Source organism: Eumetopias jubatus, unplaced genomic scaffold (assembly GCF_037043125.1).
Source record: "Eumetopias jubatus isolate StellerSeaLion01/CBP00866 unplaced genomic scaffold, mEumJub1_p1.0 scaffold_3, whole genome shotgun sequence".
NCBI lineage: Eukaryota > Metazoa > Chordata > Mammalia > Carnivora > Otariidae > Eumetopias > Eumetopias jubatus.
This window is the reverse complement of record NW_028274809.1, coordinates 159,340,989-159,361,767: the sequence shown is the minus strand read 5'-3', so window position 1 is coordinate 159,361,767 and position 20,779 is coordinate 159,340,989. Positions and strand designations below refer to the sequence as shown.

Below are 20,779 nucleotides of genomic sequence, written 5' to 3'. Positions count from 1 at the left end.
ATTAAATAGTAGGGGACCCAAGTGGGCAATTGGAATAGCGCTTGCAACTTGGTTTGCCTGAAAAGATTCTAACTGTGAAGGCCGATTAAAAGTGAAATGTTAAATACTAGAGAAGAAGATATACCCCAACCTGAAGGCATGATAAAACAAGAGAAGTAGCCTTTGAAGGGAAAATAGAAGGTTGAGGGGTTTTCCATGTGCTGGAATGTACCATTGGCATTTTTGAGAGTTATGACAAGAATTAAAATGATAACTCAACCTACATGAGAATGGCAATAAGAATTTATAAGACAGAAGAGAAGTGAAAACACAGCTCTCAGAGTTACATATTTTAAAGCATTCTGTCCTTACCCTTTCTAGGAGGTAAAGGAGCTTCAATGACTTTCTCATAAACCTATTTATGAGAATGTACATACTAGTACATGCAGTGGAGCAGGGTCCAAAAGCTGTTTCCTTGGGTAAAATTCACCCAGCCTCCCCAGTGTTGGCATGGATTATGAGTTAAGAATGGCTTTACACTTTTAAGTGGGTGGGGCAAAAATATCATAGGAAGGAGAATCTTTCATGACACATGAAAATTAAATGAAATTCAAATTTTAGTGTCCGTAAATAAAATGTGTTCGCAACTTAGCTACTCTCTTTATATAATGTCTATGGCTGCATTCACATACAAAGCAGAGTTGAATAAAATATTTACTAGCTGGCCTTTTACAGAAAACGACTGCTGATATCCACATTAAAGCTCTGATTAACTCAAACACATGTGAATCTTAGGCTGTGGATAATTGATACAGCTAAAACTAAACTCTCAAACATTGTGGGGCCACAGGATTTGGTGTTGAAAAATAAAATAAATTAAAAGGACTGAGGAAAAGAAAATTACATAGATGAAGACAGTACCACTGTAACATTCTTACTTGCTTTAAATGCAAACCTTCATGATGGAGTCTGCCAAAATTAAATTTAGATTTTTCTCCTGCTGATTGGTTTGGACTACTGGAAATAATTTAGTAAGATAACTTTGAGTAGGAAATGGGCATATACTGGTTAGACAATAATTCTAATTTAAATCCCTAATAGCCAATTGCCTGTAAGTATATATTAAATTATTATAGGCTCTGTATTTGTCTATTATGTATCAGTGAGACTCAGATATTTTTGAATGTTATGAATGAAGAGACATAGACTTGAGATGTCAGATGTTATATAATCCCGCTTTCCCCATGGTGGAGAAATAATTCTTGCATCCTCCCTAGCCATTTTTATATAGCTAAGATTTCGTGGAAAGCCTATTCTATTTTTAGCAAATTCAAGAGTGAGGAGGGGCTACATTAGCTTTTACCTTAACTTTACTACATTCTCCTGGAAGAAAAAAGGTCTAATAATTCTTCTGTGTTCTAGCCATTTAAATATACAAATCCTCTGCTAAAGTACCTAGAGTGTTTCTTTCCTCCAGACCAAATATTCTCATTTCCTTTGACCATTCCTCATCAAGCTTCTTGGGTGACCTTTTTTAAAGCACCCCCTTGTCCCCAACCCTCCCCATACAATATTCTAGAAGTGAATTGCCTCGTGAAGAGACACTGAAACTAACATAAGCCTCAATTTGGACAATAGTTTATAAATGTAGTCATAATTCATAAAACTGTTGTGTTAGTTGAATGTGTGACTCATTAAATTTCATGCCTTTTCAACATGAAATTTTATTAAGCCAATTCTTTGTTTTTATACTTTTACTAGGAATTTGCATTTGTCCATATTAAGTGTGTTTCCCAGTCCACCGATTTAGGCTCTTTAGATACTTAACTTTTTTTTTTTTTTTTGAGTATAGTTGACGCAAAATGTTATATTACTTTCAGTACAACATGGTGGTTCAACTTCTCTATACATTGTTATAATCACCACAAGTGTAGCTACCATCTGTCACCATACAACACTGTTACAATATCATTGACCGTATTCCCAATGCTGTGCCTTTTGTTTCTGTGAGTTATTCATTCCATAACTGGAAGCCTATTCTTCAGATATTTTTGAGTCTTGACATTCTAAACTATCATATTAGCTATTTATACAATCATTGTATCATTTCCAAATTGTAAAAGGATGTATTACTTGTACTACCTTAAATCACTGAGGAAAATAAACAGTATAAATCAAGAGATCAATTCTTCTTGTCATTAGAGAATTCCTAATAGGCTGAAATGTTCTACTAATTGATTCTCTTTAGGTATCATTCATCAAGCAGTCCCAAATCTCCCTGAATGAATCAATATTTTCTTCACATTTTATTTAATAAATTCACAACGATATCATAAGGACTTAGAAAAAATGGTTCTTGTTGAAAAAAATAAAATTAAAAAAAGAAAGGCAGTATATTTTAGTGGTTTAAAACATAGATTATGGAGGAAAGATTCTTGGGTTTATATTCCAGTTCTACCACCTCTTAGTCATGTGACCTCAGACAAGTTACTTAATATCTCTGTCACAATGGGGTTAATGATATCCCTACCTCATCAGGTTGTCACACTGATTAAATTAGTGTTTATAAATAATATCATTAGACGTTTTTGTACACTGACATTATCTTCTCCCATTATTTTCTCTCCAAATATTCACAAACATCTGTTTAAAAATAAGTTATAGGGCGCCTGGGTGGCTCAGTTGGTTAAGCGACTGCCTTAGGCTCAGGTCATGATCCTGGAGTTCTGGGATCGAGTCCCACATCGGGCTCCCTGCTTGGCGGGGAGTCTGCTTCTCCCTCTGACCCTCTTCCCTCTCGTGCTTTCTATCTCTCATTCTCTCTCTCTCTGAAATAAATAAATAAAATTTAAAAAAAATTAAAAACATTTAAAAAATAAGTTATAGAATCTTATAAGGAATTTGTGTCAAGCTTTTGAAATAGAGTCAAAATCGTAAAGTAAGAACTCTTTTTTTTCTTGTTCAGCCCTCTTCACCTAAGAAAAGCACTGCAATTTGCTTTTGGAGGGTTTGTAGTGCAGTGGTATACAAAGCAGATTTTTAAATGCATTTTTTTCAGATTTCATTTTTTTCAGGGATAGTATAGAATTGTTTTTGAGAAATTTGGCAATATTCAAGTTATTCTACATTCTTGAATAAACATCTTTCTCTCATGCCACATTACAGGGTTTTCTGAGAACAAGTAATATGACTTAAATTTGTTAGGCTTCTCCACCAACCTCTTGTGTGTTTGTGTGTGTGTGTGTGTGTGTGTGTGTGTGTGTGTGTGAGAGAGAGAGAGAGAGAGAGAGAGAGAAAGAGAGAGAGAGAAGCAGAGACACTTTAGGACATTCTCATTTAAAGAATTAAACATTGAAAAAAATTTAAATACAATGTATAAATTTCCATTCCCTAATACTTTCCTTCAAAGTAGGTCCTTAAAGTACTATTTAGTAAATAGGACTTTATGTGCATAAAGTTTAAAATGTTTGAATATTATAAAAACTAGAACCAGAGTGACCTGATTCTCAGAGTACATGAAAATTCTAGAGCAATGTCATGTCCTTTATGTTTGTTTTTAGGTACAGAGTAGTTTATTTTGAGGCAATCATAAATAACTCTAGATGTATGCATTACTTTTAGACATATTTCACAGAAAATTGACTTCATATAATTTTTATTTGGATTTAGAAAAAACAGTTAAGTATATTCTCTTAATGTTCATTTGGGTGTTGTTATTAAATGTGAAGAGGATACCCACAAGAAAAAGAAAGTATTAAAACATAACCACCACTAAGTATACCCTACATCAATGTACTTAAACAAATCACATATATTTAAACCCAGAAATTTGTAATAATACTAAAAAACAAACTCATAATTCACCTTTGAAATCTAGGGAATTGATTCTTTTAAAGGACAAAGGTTTAAACAAAGGATAAATAAAAGGGTGGAATCAAGCATTTTCCTGGGCTTCCCATATAGACTGTTCCTCAAAATAATCATTAATTCATTAGGGGAACTTTCTGTCCATATAAATAAATCTTCTAGCCAAAAAACGAATAAGGAATGATATATTTAGAATGTCACCAAATTGCCAGTCTTAATGAAGTGGTCTCTAGGCCATGATAATCAGTGGGAGCCAGCATCATAAAATGCAACCAAGCAGACTTTGTATGCATGGGGGCATGCAACACCATCTCTGAAGTAGTCTCACCCCAAGCTCAACTTGAATCAAGCATCCAGATTTAACTGTGTAGGACATTCAGGATATAGAGGAAGATAGAGATGAATTACACCCTTAAGGAACTGCATCTGACTAGTTTCATGTGGTTATAGCCTCTAAGAACATCTTCAGTGCCTTAACTAGTTAAAAATTTGGCTTTCAACATTTGCCATGCACAGAGAGGATGATGCCAATTAATGAAGGGCAGTGTTGGCCAAGACAGAATTTACCTTTTTCTCCTTCTCTGCACCCTCTGTTCCTCCTTACTTGAGTGTGGGAATGGAGGAAGTCCTCGCTTTTAATTAAGATGCTAGTATTTATTTTTACATAGGGATGAATTATATCCCTGAGCCAAGGCCGTATGTTGTTTAAAGTAACTGGAAGACTTTATATTAACAAATAGTAATCTGAAATTATGAGACTACCTGAATTTTCATACAGATACAGGGGGAAAAAAATAGTCTCCTACCACCACTGAATAAGTTTGAAGAGACAGTAGAAGAATGAAACTAAGTTGTTCATGATTATACTCATGGGTCCTACCAGTTTCACATTTAGCAACATTAAGTATTTCTTGTGTATCATCACCAAAACAAATAAAAAGAGGTATGTAAATACCCCTTGAAGCCTCACTTTGAGTCATGGAGTTTTGATGCAAGTATATTAGTAGCATCATTTACTCTGTCTTCCAGAATTACTTTTTTTCCCATTTTATTTTTTTATTTTTTTAAAAAATTTTTATTTTATTATGTTAGTCACCATACATTACTTCATTAGTTTTTGATGTCCAGAATTACTTTTTAACATTTTCCTGAATCCAGAATCCTGCTTCTACTATTTGTTTTCTCTGATAGTTTTTTTCAGAACAAGGGAATTTAGATGTCACTCTTAAACAGTGTACATATATGATTCTGGACTCTGCTGCCATTTCCTAGTTTATGATAGATACTCCATGAGGGAAAGGATTTCCATCAACCAGAACCTGGGACCACTGGCACATATTAGATGTTCAGTAAATATTCTTTGAATAAGTGAATTCAAGTCTGAGTTGTCTTAAAGCTCAGGAGTTTGCATTATATAAAGTGCTAGTCAACTTCAATTTTGTAAGTTAAACATTATATCAAGATAACATTTAATGTTAGAAATATCTTCTCCCCACTCCTATAACATATTCAGTGAGGGAATCTCAGACTGATAAACGTATGAAAGTCCAGAGAATTAAAAAGGGAGCAACATAAAGTAAAGCTAAATGAAATAATTCTTTAGAGAAATCAGTTGTGATTGAGTTGTGATTATTTAGACTTACACTAAGAAAATATTTTAAGTTGATAAAATATAATGCATTTTGTGATGGAGAGGAGGCAGCTGAGGCAATGTAATTTTTAAATGTTCAACTGCACATGTGTAATACTGAACATTTGATACTTTTTATTTTAGAATTTTGGAATACACTATTTTGAATTCCACCTTTGATTCTGAATTATCTTAGAGACTAATACTTCTTGTTCTGCCCAGAGGCAATAAATGCAGCCTTTTCTTTATTGTTATTCTGCTACCATTAGTTTATTAGTATGACCTTTTTTTGTGAGAGGGTATTCCTCTTAAATTTTCATTTATTATTGTGGCTGGTTTTATAAAGATGGAACATTGCAGAGGATTGTGTTTTATTGATTGGTGGAGTTATGATGCAGGATTATAAAGCAGTGTGTTGAAGTATTAAATTAAATATTCTTCCTCTTTGTCCTACTTCAGGCCCATCTTGGAGGTTAAAGGGTATTACACAAATGAAATGATAAATCCAGTTTACATAGTTTCCCTATAGACATTGAACTGCTTGTTTCTTATTATGTCTGAATAAAACTCATTATCTATTTTGTTTCAGTAATAATTATGAGATTCTCTCCTAAGCAATTCTTTACTGTCTCCATTATTCTCCATCTTATAGCATACTCTGGAAAGGCAAGCATATAAATATGATAAAAGAATTAAGCTGTTGAAATAAATTAATTTATTGTGCAACAATGTATTCAAATCTTACTTGCTCAGTGGATTTTACTTTAATGAAATTCTTCAAAGAACAATACATCATGTTCCAAAGATTGAAATTATACATTAAGTGAAATGACTGAATATGTTGTCTCAATTTATAGAAAGTTTCAATTGAATACTTAGCTTTTAAATAATAAAAATTTGCATAAATTAAAATATTTTCTTTAAACGAAAGTATTAAGTATTGTCTTTGTATCCTTTGTTCTTAGACAATTATAATCCAAGTAAAAATAAGCTAAAGCTAAATTAAATACAATTTCACCAACATTTTCTAAGCCTTAAATTATGTTTTTAAGATGTATTTTACATTAGATTTAAATCCAGTTTATTTTTTACCTGGTTTATTATATGATGTTTTAGAGTATTTTGAATGTATAAAAGAATAAGTGAATAATGCATGAATGAAAAGAATCATCAAGGAAAGCTTTGACAGTTAAATATATTGACTAATGAAATAATTTTTATACTTATGTGGAAAATAAAACAACTAATTGTTTTTAATGGCATAATCATTGTTGCTAGAATTTTAGGCATTAAATATTTAAATATTTTATGAGTTAAATATCTCAGGAAAAAATCAGTTTCTCATGCTTTCCATTAGCCCCAGTAAGAAATCTATTATGACAGGAAACTCAAGACTTGCGAAATGACTTCAGAGGGATTAATTTATTTCAAGATTGCACTTTATCTCTGTGCATCCAAACATGTGCCACCGCATATATGATCACCTACATAACTATTATGACAGCTATTAAAATGTAATGATGAATAAACATTGACATCAGTGACTTTTTCAAGAAAATAGAATGGTTAAGTTAGAAAATTGTATTTTTGTATTAAAAATATAGAATGTTCTTTTTCAAAAACATCCCATGTACTTTTGTGCAATCCAAGTGCTGAGAACCAGACATATTAGGAATTACCTTTCAAGTTTAGACAAACTCGTGTGCCGCTTTATTAGAATTTTTAGAAATCAAGGTTAGACTCCTTGTAGTATATCTCTGGTTATTTATGCAGTTAACATTAGCATAACTTATTAATACATTTACACAGACTGTAAAAGAATTCTATACAGTATTATATGCAAAGGATTAAAAACACTTCTTCCAAGACCCATCTGAGTAGCTCCTTGAAAGACACATTAAGCACAGTGTTGTTTCAAGCAGTTAAGTACATGACCTAATTGCCATTTGGGGGGGAGGGGTGAGAGGATTAACAAATTGTGGGATATATTTGTGCAATTGAATATATTCAACAGTAGAAAAGAATGAACTAATGACACATGTAATAACATGGATGAATCTCAAAAAAAGTTTTGTTGTGAAGAAGAAGCCAGCTACAAAGTATGTACTATATGGTTTCATTTTTATGAAATTCTAGAACCAGCAAGTCTATTTTATGGTGATAGAATTCAGAAAGTGGTTGCTTATAGGAATCAGGAGGAATTGACTGGAAAGGGACAAGGGAAGTCTTTCTGGGGTTATGGGAATGTTCTAGATCTTGATAGAACTCATCAAACTGAATACATAATAAATGCATAGTTTGCTTCATAGTTTAGGGTAGGTGTGAATGTTAAGAAAAAGGATTTATAATATCAGCTGTTTTTAAAATTATAATTAAAAGATGTGAAGTCTCTATTCTTTTAAATCATGTATGTGTTTCTTAGAAACTTAGGTCATTCACTGATATGAGGAATTCTTAATCTCAGGAACAAACTGAGGGTTGCTGGAGTGGTCGGGGGTGGGAGGGATGGGGTGGCTGGGTGATAGACATTGGGGAAGATATGTGCTACGGTGAGCGCTGTGAATTGTATAAGACTGTTGAATCACAGATCTGTACTTCTGAAACAAATAACGCAACATATTTTGAGAAAAAAAAAAGAAAAAGAAGAAGATAGCAGGAAAGGAAGAATGAAGGGGAGTAAGTCAGAGGGGAAGACGAACCAGGAGAGATGATGGACTCTGAAAAACAAACAGGTTTCTAGAGGGGAGGAGGGTGGGGGGATGGGGTAGCCTGGTGATGGGTATTGAGGAGGGCACATTCTGCATGGAGCACTGGGTGTTATGAACAAACAATGAATCATGGAACACTACACCAAAACAAATTATGTAATGTATGGTGATTAACATAACAATAAAAAATTTAATAAAAAAGAAACTTAGGTCATTTGTTTGCCGTGTGGACTAAAGAACTCATATCATTTAGAAGTATACCTTCTTTGGGGCACCTGGGTGGCTCAGTTGGTCAAGCGACTGCCTTCAGCTCAGGTCATGATCTCAAGGTCCTGGGACCCCATGATGGGCTCCCGGCTCAGTGGGGAGGCTGCTTCTCCCTCTGTCCCACCCCCTCCTCATTCTCTCTCTCTCTCTTTCTCTTTTTCTCAAATAAATAAATAAAATCCTTTTTAAAAAGTGTACCTCCTTTGATTTATTTAGTTTGGGGAAAAAAATGGTAATATTTTTTTTTGTGTGTGTTGAGACATTAATTTCAAAATTTTTAATCTCCAAATTGTGCCGTTGGAAACCATCTTTCTTTAGTATCCCTCAGTATAACAAATGTATGATGTGTCATAAACTTCTCTGAACAAGCTAACTGTAAATTTTAGCACTTGGGGGGGAGGTGTCTCCTTCTTTCCCTCTTTTCTGCCCCATTTCTCTTCCTCATTTGCTTATTTTCGGTCTTTCAAATGTAACCCCACGTGACTTGGGTAAGAAAACATATTGTGTGATGCGTACATTTACCTACATACCAGTCAGTTTTGCTGTTTGCAGAAAATATAGCACTTTATTCTTAACCTCTGATCAATTAAGGTAAAGGGCAAGTGTTATATGGTATAATATTGATAATACATCTCTCCTTTGGGAGGTTTTAATTGTCCTTTACAGAAACCAATCCACACATTTTAGACCAGTCCAAAATCTCCTAAAATACAAAAAGTTATCTTTACAACAAGATTCTAATATACATTGTAACTTTTGAAAGAATTTAGTTTTTTTTTTCTTTTTCCTTTGTTTTGGTTCTTGCAAATCTTTTGTCATGAAGTTTCTTATAGACCTGTTTTTATTCCATGGAATATATAATGCGAAACTGGTTCATGCATGGATTTTGGAAGAGGGTTTGGTCATTTTTCTGGTTATTTTCATTTTATTTGTCATGCTTTTCAAAAATTAAGCCTCCACATATCTGTGGAAGATGTTTATCAACAATGTCCAGGATTGAAAAATTAAACAGGTATGAGACAAGTGGTGCTCAATTTTGGATGCACATTAAAATCACCTGGAGTCTTAAAAATAAAGAGATGTCTGGGCTCCACTTCTGATTCAGTGCATGGGGCTGATGTAACAAAAGACCATGCACTGGGTGGCTTAAAACTACCCAAACGTAGCCTCTCACATTTGTAGAGACTAGAAGTCTGAAATCAAGATGGCAGCAGTGTCATGCTCCATCTGAGCTCCTAGGTAGAATCCTTCCTTGCCTCTCCATTGTTTCTGGTGGTGCCTGGCAATCTTTGGCATTGTCTGGCAGCTGCGTAACTCCAATCTCTACCTCCGTACATGACATTTTCTCTCATATCTTCACAATATCTCCTGTAAGGGCACCAGTCATGTTGGATTAAAAGCCCACTCTACTCCAGCATGACCTCATTTTAATTAATTTCAGCTGCCAAGACCCTTTTTCCAAACGAAGTTCACATTCACAGGTAGTGGGGATCAGGATGTCATCTTTTTTTTTGGAGACACGATTCGACCCTCATACTCAGTAAGCCAGAATCTCTGGGAGGAAAGCCCAGGCACAGGCATGTTACAAACCTCCCAGGTGATTCTAATGCAGAGCAGGATTGGGAACCACCACCGGACTAATAGAACCTCTGAGACCAAAGATAGCATTACCTACCCTCATTCTCAATGGTCCATTGACCTCCTACAAGTCAATTACATTTTAAAACTTTTTTCTTTTAAATTTCTGAAAGTCTGCTGCTCTTTTAATATTTGTACTTTTGCACCTGAATAAGGCATTATTTTTTTTATTTATTCTATATCATGTAGTTTACCTTCTAACCTTTCAAATATTTATTATTGAAAAGACAGTTCTTCCAGGCCTATGTGCCTTGCTATCTGAAGTCATAAATATCTTGTTGCTCAAAGAAAAAAATGTTAGTAAATGGAGTATCTTATTTCTTAATCTGTAACTCCATTTATAATAGCTCATTGGAGACAGTTATACGATATATTTGCACATTAGTCTAATGGGGAAGGTTCAGGCTTAGCAGGGGAGACGTGGTGTGGGACCTAAGTGTTAACACAATAGTATCAGGAAACATGATACCAAGTTTCCCTGGGATACAACTAATATATATTTCATGAATTTCCCCTAATACATATATGTGGTTGAATTGGAGCTGGGAGAAGCAGGTAGTCTGAAAATTACTAGAATCAAACAAAATTATTCCAATGCTAAATAATAATCGATTTCTACGACGCTTAAAAATGTGACCATCCAGGTGCGTCCAGAGCAGTGCCATGAGGAAAAAGCTGCTAATAACGACTCTAGTGTTATTGTTATTATGGCCTGTCACATTGATAATTTGTGTGCTAAATGATCCTTAGACACTTGCTGAAGCAATAGAACCTAGATAGAGATCTTTTAAAATTGATAATTGTCTAGAATTGAAACCTGCTTTGTTCTGTTATTTTGTTGCTGTTCTAATGGGTTCTAAAAGGGTTGTCTTTGTTGGCCTCCCTTTTTATCCAGAGAGGGGATCCACATTTGCCATTACCGCTTGCCTATAGAACCCGTTTCCTAACTAGTCTTTCCCTACTTTGGCTTCGCTCAAGATAAAAGGTTACACTGCCAATGAAAGATGAATTTCTTTCCTTTGCATCTCTATAGTACTGCATGAACAAAAATCAACGTTCCTTAATTAAAGTTCCCACATATTTACCTCTTTTCTCCCCCAATTCCTTCCCGCGGTGCCGCAGGAGCGCGTCCCAGACAGCCCTTCGCCTGCGCCCTCTCTGGAGGAGGGCCGGAGGCCAGGCAGCCACGCCTCATCCCACCGGAGCAGCAGTGTGTCCAGCTCCCCAGCACGGACCGAGAGCTCTTCTGACAGAATCCGTAGGTCTCATACTTTTACTTGTCACCATTTAAACTATTAGCTGGCTTTTCTTCTCAAAATTCCCTCATTCCAAATAGAGCTCAGATGTATCATGTTCTGAAGCTCCGTAGCAATAGCCATCTCTCAAAATTATGTTTCCCAGTTTGCAATATCACGAGGTATGGCACTCCATTAACAGGTTCGGATATAAACTCCCTCTCTTTGATGCCACACATAAAGATCTGAGCTATGAAACAGCGAAAGTAACCTTCTAGATTAGTTTCTGAAGTAAACACCTACAACTCACAGTTACCTAGTGGCTAAGTACATGGTTTAGGGGTTACTCAAATTTATTCCGCAGCCCCACCCCCTTGCCAGGTTTTGAAATTTATCAATTTTCAAAATTCACCCGCATTGACAATCATAGCCACAAAGAGGAATTAAAAAAATGGAATTCAAAATAATTGACTTACACAAACAATGAATCATGGAACACTACATCATAAAAACTAATGATGTAATGTATGGTGTTTAACATAACATAATAAAAAAATAATTAACTTTAAAAAAAAGTCTTAGTCATTCTGATCAATGTTAGATTAAAGAATTTTAAATTGCTTGAATTTTAGGATTTGAATTAGTAAGTCAATAATGCATATTATTGTCAGATATTAAATTCTAAAAAGTAGGGGCTCTGTTTTATTTCATGATTACATTTTCAGATATTTAACCAAGAAAATGAAGAGTAAAGTTAAAAATGCCATTCAATTAACTGGTTATTTTATATGTGTATTTTGTGTCGAGAATCTAGTATTGTTTTTACAATACAGTGAACATATTAACAGTGATTGTGTTGGTTGACAAAATCAATATCATTGTATCCTTTCCAGGATTTAGTTTAAGAAATCATGTTTGTGGTACAAACTTTATCTAATTACACATAACTGGCTGAAGTTATTTGGTTTTTGAGAATATTTTTATAACAGAAAAAACATTTGCTATAAAGTGTCTTTATAAGTCAAAAATTTTCATTTGTGTAAAGCAGAAATCCTTAGTGTGAATGTTATTGAGGTAGATAACAAATACTAGGTTAAATTGTATATAATACGATTATTTTAAAAATAGTTAATTATTGACAGTTATATAGTTCAACGTAATTCTAAATATAAATACTTGATTTGGCCTGTCTAAAACATGTATCCCTAATTTTGTAAGAGATTTATAACTGTGCATTAATAAAAGTGAATATAACCATTCCCAAACCAATGACATTTTCTGGGGCTTGTAAATCATGGCTCCCACTCCTTCAAGCCATCTTTCATATAAAATATTTTCTGTATGCTTATATGCCATGCTGACACTAGAATCAGAAATTTCATGATGCATATTGGTTTCATTTTTAATGCTTTTATAAGATGTCATCATTGAAAAGACACTGTCCTTCTAGAGAAAGAAAAATATTTTTTCATGACACTTAAATGGAAATTATGGGCAGATAGGGAACAATTTGAAAGAATTTTGTCATATATTCATGTTTTAAATTAATCATTGTATTCTTTTTTATTCTTGATAGAACAAAGGAGAAATTTTTACATGCTTGGACTACCATAATTGTCCCAGTAGAAATACATACACATGCACACAAATGCATGCATACACACACACACACACTTATGTAAATACATGTTCATGTATATGCATATTTTTAATGTGTCTTTTTAAAAGCTAGACTGACACAGACATTTCAAAAATAATACAAAGAATTTTTTCACACTGATACTCAATTCACCCAATCATCTATGTCTCTGAAAGAGAGATCTTGATAAAGGCATAATGGCACCTTAATGTCCCTATCGTGGACATGGACATCATGCTCCTTTACCTCAAATACATCATTGTTTATCTTCTCGAAACAAGGAATTTCTCTTATGTAACCACAGAACAATGATCAAAATCAGGAAATTAAGATTATTACAGTACCCTTCTAAACTATAAATCTTTTCCAACTTTCCTACTAACATATTTTTTTAAATTTTTATCTTACTAATATTTTTAATAGCAAAAGATTTTTCTTTACTGGTCCAAAAGCCAATCCAGGAACGCATATTGCAATTACTTGTCATATTCCTTTAGTCTCTTTTAATCTGGAATAGTTCCTCGGTCTTTTTTGTCTTTCAGTGTCTTGACATTGTTTTTCAAAGAATATAGGCCATTTATTTTTGTAGAATTTCCTTTAGATTGGATGCTTTGGCTTTCTCATGATTAGACTTGAATTATGAATTTTTGGCAGGAATCACAGAGGCATGATAGTGTGTCCTTCTCAGTGCATCCTTCTAAGAGACATGATATTCCTCAATACTTGTCATAACTATCTCTTGGTTAAGGTGGTGAATACCACTTAAAAGTTACTCCACTGTAAAGTTACTTTTTTTTAAACCTTTGTAAATATTAAGTAATAATAATAGGTCTAAATATAAATATTATATAAATATATTTTATATTTATAAAATATAAAATTAATTTTTTTCATCAATATTATATTTTTATATTATATTTTCCATCAAACTTCCATTCCACTCCTTTTAGAATTATCTTTTGAAGATACTTCCCTCACACAATTATTGCTGTGGTGATTTCCAAATGATAATTCCTAATATATTCTTATGATATTTTCAAAAAACCCTCTTTTTTCCAGAGAAGATAAGTTTTTATGGAATGAGTACTCATCCAGTTTTTTGCACAAAACCAAGATTTTCCTGGGCAATTTATTAAGAAATGTATTGACTGAATTTTGAAAATCATAAGGGTGTTTTGTCATCTACTTTTTCAATAGTGACACGTTACTGTTAATAGTTCAAGAAAGCAATTAGTGTTTTTATTCATTCAACCCTTCAATAGATATTAATTGGGCACTTGTATTTTCAAGTCTGAGTTCAAATTCAATTTTTTAAAGAAGTACTTTGGTATCTGTGTAAACCTTGTGTTTTATTGACTAGAATAGAATATGAATATTAAAACAGTTACATTAGCCCCTTAACTTGTTGAAAGTTAACAACTTTTAGTGGTTGTAGTGGTATGGCCATTCAAAAGTATTCCAGATATATAAAAAATATATATATTCGTTGTGAAATAAAAACAAGATAAAATGTTTTCAATTCCAGTATTTTTCTGCTTATCTTTAAGAATTATTATAGTTATCAATTCTCAGTTTTCTTAGAGATAGATTACAATACTGTTAGACCATTAGACCATTATATTTTATTTATTTTTGAGTCCAAGTGAGTTTAATTAATTTGTTTGAACATTGTGTGTTATGGTGTTTTTGTCTTTGTTCTTTTGTTTTGGGCTTGACAGCTGTCCATCAGAATGGGTTATCCATGAACCAGATGCTGATGGGTTTATCACCAAATGTACTCCCTGGGCCCAAAGAGGGAGATTTGGCTGGTCATGATATGGGACATGAATCAAAAAGGATGCATATTGAAAAAGGTAATATATGATTACATGGCCTTGTTTTTCCTGTTCAACATGTTAACTAGATTTTAATCACAGAATGAGGTATACTTCTACCTCACAAAAGATGGCATATAAACATTTTAAAAACCTACAATATTAGGTCAAACTTAAGCCTTTTCAGCAAAAAAGAAGTGTGAATGAAGATCTGCTGCTTTTCCTTATACAACAGGTAGGTGATAATTTACTTTCCAATATATTAAAAAAGTGGACAATTATTTAATTGTTATCACTGAGTTGCTAAAGACCTACTCTTTGTCTTTCTCAATGCCTTTAGGGCCAAATGTCATTTTTATGTACCTGATAGAGCTACAACAACATATGAAGGATTATTATTAATATTTTGGGATTAAAATCTACATGGTCATCAGACCAATCAGGAAATAGAAGTGAATCTAACCAAACAATGTACTAGTTGTTGTTTCAAAATTACATGTAACAAATAACAAAGCCCAGCTGGTGGGAAGCTAAAAGTTTCCTATTTGTATTTCATTTGTATCAGCCTAACCCATTTTCACAGGCATATATTGATTGATATTTCCATGCCCTATTTCATAAAGTACTTTCATGAAGAAATTTAAGTATTATTTTGGTATGCATGTTAAAAATTTGTGCTAGTAGATGCAAATTTATTTTTTCAAATAGTAATGTTTGGATTGTGAATATAGGAACCCTTCCAAATCTTTTTTGTCTTAATTTAATATTTTTAAATTTTATTAATATAGACTGGGTACTTTGACTATCTTTTTTAACATGAATACCAAATAATCAGTGTTATGAAAAGGATTAATTCTTTGGAAAACATAATTACACAAAAAGCACAACTAGCTGTCAAAAAGGAAAATAAATAAAATTGGATATTTAATAATTAATGAAGCAGAAAGAAATGATTGGAGGAAGGCAAAGTTAAGGTGGGGCAAATTTTTTTTCCCCCAAAAGTCAGGATACTTATATAACACCTTTTCCCATTCAACATAAAAACAGACATGCAGAGCCCTTGGGGAGAAAGAATATTTCTACAAATTAGATTATCTGCATTATGGAATGTCAGTGAGAAAATGATAATCTTTTCTAGGTGCTAATATGTCAAAATCTAGGCATAATTGAGAGCAGCATTAAGGCAACTTTCTAATTTTTTATTTTGAAATTTGATATCAAATGCTATTACTAAACTATATGCAATGCGTCAGTGAGCCAGATGGTATCTAAATACTTAATTCTAGTTTTTTCACAAGCTGTTCTTCAACAATGACTAAAAATATTATATATATTGTCCTTTACACATATTTTGACATACACCTTTTATATTTGATCAAAACCTATTTGTTGGGGCACCTGGGTGGCTCAGTCATTAAGCATCTGCCTTGGGCTCAGGTCATGATCCCAGGGTTCTGGGATCAAGCCCCACATCAGGCTCCCTGCTTGGTGGGAAGCCTGTTTCTTCCTCTCCCACTCCCCCTGCTTGTGTTCCCTCTCTTGCTGTGTCTCTCTCTGTCAAAAAATAAATAAAATCTTAAAAAAAAAGAAAAAAAGAAAAATTCATTGTATAGGTTAAGCAGCCATTCTCCATCAAGGTTCTGCTAAGAATAAAGCCCTGGAAGAAAATAATGGGAGTGACTCATTTCTCAATTTTCCCATGGATACTAAATAGATGGTTTCACTTGGAATGCATAAGGGCAAAGTTAATTTATGACATACAATGAATGTCAGGATATTAGGGTTTAATTCTCTTGTAGCACCTAGTGGAGAAGAGCTGGGAGTAAAATGTAAAAGCTCAAAGATCGTGGCGAGAACACCACCAAAGGCATGATCAATAACATAATTGGAATGAGTTCCACTGGAATTTGGGATAGATAGTTTGTACAACCTGATGCTTCAATTTGAGTTTACCTACTATTTTGCTATTACTTTTTTCATGGGTTCTGTCTATCCATTTATCTATTTTTTAAATTATTATTACAATTTTGCCACCATGGAGGCTTTCCTGAATTACCATACTAGGTTGTTTGAGGGGACCTACTTCTGTTTTACCCATATACCTGCTCCAAAAATCTTCACTACAGTATTTGCCTTGTTGTTTGGAAGTTATATCTCCATTGGTCTACTCCCAATACTAGACTGTGAACTCCTTGGAGACATCTGTGTATTTCATTTGCTTTAAACAGACTAAGCAATCTATGAATACATACTGATCTGGGCTGAATCATTAGGAGATTCTAAGAGACAGAGAAAAAACAACTAAAAGATTACATTCTTTAAGGTCTAATAGGTAGGCAAAAGGTGGAATTATATAACTTTTAGAAGGTACATTTACATGAAATAGTAAGATGTTCTGACAATGAGTATACACAAAAACGTTCTATATCACTAATGGTACTTCTCATCATATCGAAGTTTTTAAAATGATTTTTTGTCAGAATAAAGACCTTGACTATAGGGGCGCCTGGGTGGCTCAGTCATTAAGAGTCTGCCTTCGGCTCAGTTCATGATCCCAGGGTCATGGGATCGAGCCCCACATCAGGCTCCCTGCTCCGTGGGAAGCCTGCCTCTCTCTCTCCCACGCCCCCTGCCTGTGTTCCCTCTCTCGCTGTGTCTCTCTCTGTCAAATAAATAAATAAATAAAATCTTTAAAAAAAAAAGTCCTTGACTCTATGCCAATGGTTTTCCAATATTTTAATGTATATTTTATAAGGGAAAATAAATTTTTATTTTAATAGTCTTCCTAGGAATATAAAACTACCATTGAATGCATGATTTCCAATATAGTTATGTAATCCTAGAAATTGTGATATTGATACCAATTACAGTAAGTGTTTTATAATATGTTGCTCTTTTGTACAAATTCTCTCTCTTTTATCTGTTTTTCAGCATAGTGAATTAACAGTAAATATTCATGGCTTTCTAGATTGATAGAGTCTACTAAATTAAAAATTGTTTTCTTTCATGACTGCATTTATCATGTGCCTCATACTGGCCCTGCAACTTTCTTACTACACTTGTCTGTATTAAAACAAGTGACTTAATTTAGAGACATTTGTAGAGAAATTAGTTATACGTTTGCGTCATTTTAGGTTCAAACTTCTTATATGTAATTTGCTGCTTACCACTTTAAATCATTCTAATGATAATAATTCTTTAGAAAACATGGATTTTAAAAAGACACTAAAATTAATTTGTATGCTAAGAATCACTGTGGTCTAAAATCTTAATCATCAGTAACTTTTAAATCTTCTTAATATTAAAAAGCAATTAACTCCACCCCATTAGAATACTTAAGCCACCTTTAGCTGAAGGCATTCTAATTCAGAAGTACTAACTGCTGAGGAAATTCACTCCTTGTTTTTAAAAATAAAAATGCTGATACATTTTTGAACCTCGGAAGAGTTTAAGGCATATTCAAAATGTAAATGTGAAAACTGAGTTAGTATATTAAGAAGGAATAGACATAATATCATATAAGTCATCCCAAATTTAAGGAGAAGTGCTTTTAATATTAAAAACTTTGACTAAGGGCGCCTGGGTGGCTCGGTCATTAAGCATCTGCCTTAGGCTCAGGTCATGATCCCAGGGTCCTGGGATCAAGCCCTTCTCAGCAGGGAGTCTGCTTCTTCCTCTCTCCCTCCCCCTGCTTGTGTTCCCTCTATGGCTGTGTCTCTCTGTTTCAAATAATAAATAGAAATCTTAAAAAAAAAAAAAAAACTTAAAAACAAAAACAAAAAAACTTTGACAAAATAAGGGCTTTGTCAAAGATATGTGCTGAGGAAAACTGGTACAGCTCAAAGCTTCAAAACCAATTTTATGTCTTTAAACTTTTATAAACAGATTTCAAGTTCTTTAGAGCTTTCTGGACTTTAAAACCATTTCTGATCTTTTCCCTCAGTCTAAATTTGGTGAAATAGGCAGTAATAATTGACATTTGAGTTATATAAATAGACTCACTGTTCCTTTATGCGGCACCTTTCTGTTTATTCCCTGCATATTTGTCCACTGATGCTAATTTACAATATTTCTCATGTATAATTTGTTTCTTGGTGTTTCTTAAGTTGCTGCTTTTTTCAACATATTTTTTTAGCATGTTTTACACCTTTGTGTTGTTCCATAGGCCCATTTTTTGTTATTACAGAATTTATCTAATTTTTAATTTACCAAAAATTAAATATACAATACAGATAAGCTTACAGTATCAGCTTTTTCCAATTATAGAAAACTTATGTGTGCCTAGCTGAACTAACCATGAAATACCTAATTTACACTAATGAATTTCAGTCTTGGACTTAGGTATACTGAAATGACATAAGCAATGGGTAAATATTTACTGAATGCCAGATATGTGAAATAAACCATATGAAATGCAAAAACGTTTCCTTTCTCTGTCCCTTTCTCTTTTTCTCTCACTCTTTTTGCTGTATTATTTTTTCCTAATATGTATCCTAATTTTCCTTATAGTTGAGTCTTTTCCCTTTGTTTTCATAAAAAATATGAAAACTTTCTTTCATTGGTGACTCCCGCCATTTTAGAAGCAGAAATAATTTAAGAAGCAGCAAGAAATACAGGGGATTTGATTCAGGCCATAAAACATTTCTTTTGTGGCATATTCTGTTTGGCAGTGCCCAAGATTTCCAATGGTTAACATACTTGTATAAAAGCTTTCTTTTTGGTACTCTGAATTTGAGGACAGGGCACTAAAGACAATAAAGTAGTTCATAGCCCAGCCATATTGGGATTTCCTCTCATTAATGTTTTATTCTTAGCCTCCAACGTTGTGTTTTCCTCCAAAACATCTTTTTGAATGACTATGTCATCACTTTTCTCAAGTTTGTGGAAATAATTTTTTGCAGTATATTTCCTTGTGCACATTTCTCGATGTTTAAAAATTCTAATTTTACTTGAATTAGGATTGAGTCTTCAAGAATGGCCTTCTTTTAAATTCTAGATCAACATTACACAAATTAATTAATAGTAAATTTTATTTTGTTATATACACATATATCACAAATCTTAACCTGTTAGTTTTTCATGGGACTATATAGATGTGTATAGAGTAAAAGCCCCTTTTCTTTAGAGATTCCTGTATTTTGATTATGTTAACATACATATAGGGCCATGAGTATTTTCATTTTAAAATTCTCTAACAATGGAACTTTTCCTTCACTTTTATTCTGAAGATATAATTTCTCTTGGCATATCTCAAAGTCTTTTATAAAATATTCTCCTTAAATACTTACTAATGCGACTTTACTCTTCATTTTCCAAGTCTGTGAAATAAAGGTATTAAATTTAATGCAGATACTTTTAATTCTGTGATTCATAACACTAGACAACAAATTTCTCTGAATTCCAGAGCTCTTTCTTAAGCAGATGGCAGATTTCACATGCAAAGTCACAGCTCAGGTGAAACTTTATGAAGCACTGGTTTATTATTTTATGAATTATAATTCGAGAAGCAGAGTTTACAGTAACACTTCAAAGACAACTTAAGAAAATTCTTACCATGAGAATCCCATGACATACCTGTATGGTGGGCAATTGGTATAAAATGGGTTTTAATGTTTATTTTTTCCCCATGCACCTTGCTGACCATCTTGTCACACTGAACCTTCAGGTTTCTCAAACATCTTCTGTCCTTTCCCAGATGATCCAGTTTCTTTTTTTACCTGGGATATATATGCCTCCTACTCATTAGTGCTCAGCCCCAAACTCTTCTGGGCAAAAGCTCTGTCTTCCCATCATCTTTGTATACCTAGCCCAGAGTCTGCCATTAGTAGGTAAAATAAATTTCTTTTCAGGGTTAAATGAGATAAGACATGTCTGGAGTGCTTGACCTACATAAATATTCCCTGAAATTATTAGTAGTATCAAATTAGAGAATGGGTATGTGGCTTGATTTGATAGATGCGAGAACATACATGTTGTGAATCACTGAATTAGAATATTATCTG

The 20,779-nt window shown here is 33.4% G+C and overlaps 1 protein-coding gene across 2 annotated transcripts in view; it reads left to right on the top strand.

The window, feature by feature from the left end:
• The window catches only part of DACH1 (dachshund family transcription factor 1), a 424,105-nt gene that overhangs the window by 295,310 nt on the left and 108,016 nt on the right, over positions 1-20,779 (top strand). For both annotated transcript variants that reach the window (XM_028107845.2, XM_088021853.1), the window contains exons 5-6: positions 11,212-11,347; positions 14,682-14,816. In XM_028107845.2, coding sequence (XP_027963646.1) covers positions 11,212-11,347; positions 14,682-14,816 — 271 coding nt within the window. The remainder of the gene's footprint in view (positions 1-11,211; positions 11,348-14,681; positions 14,817-20,779) is intronic.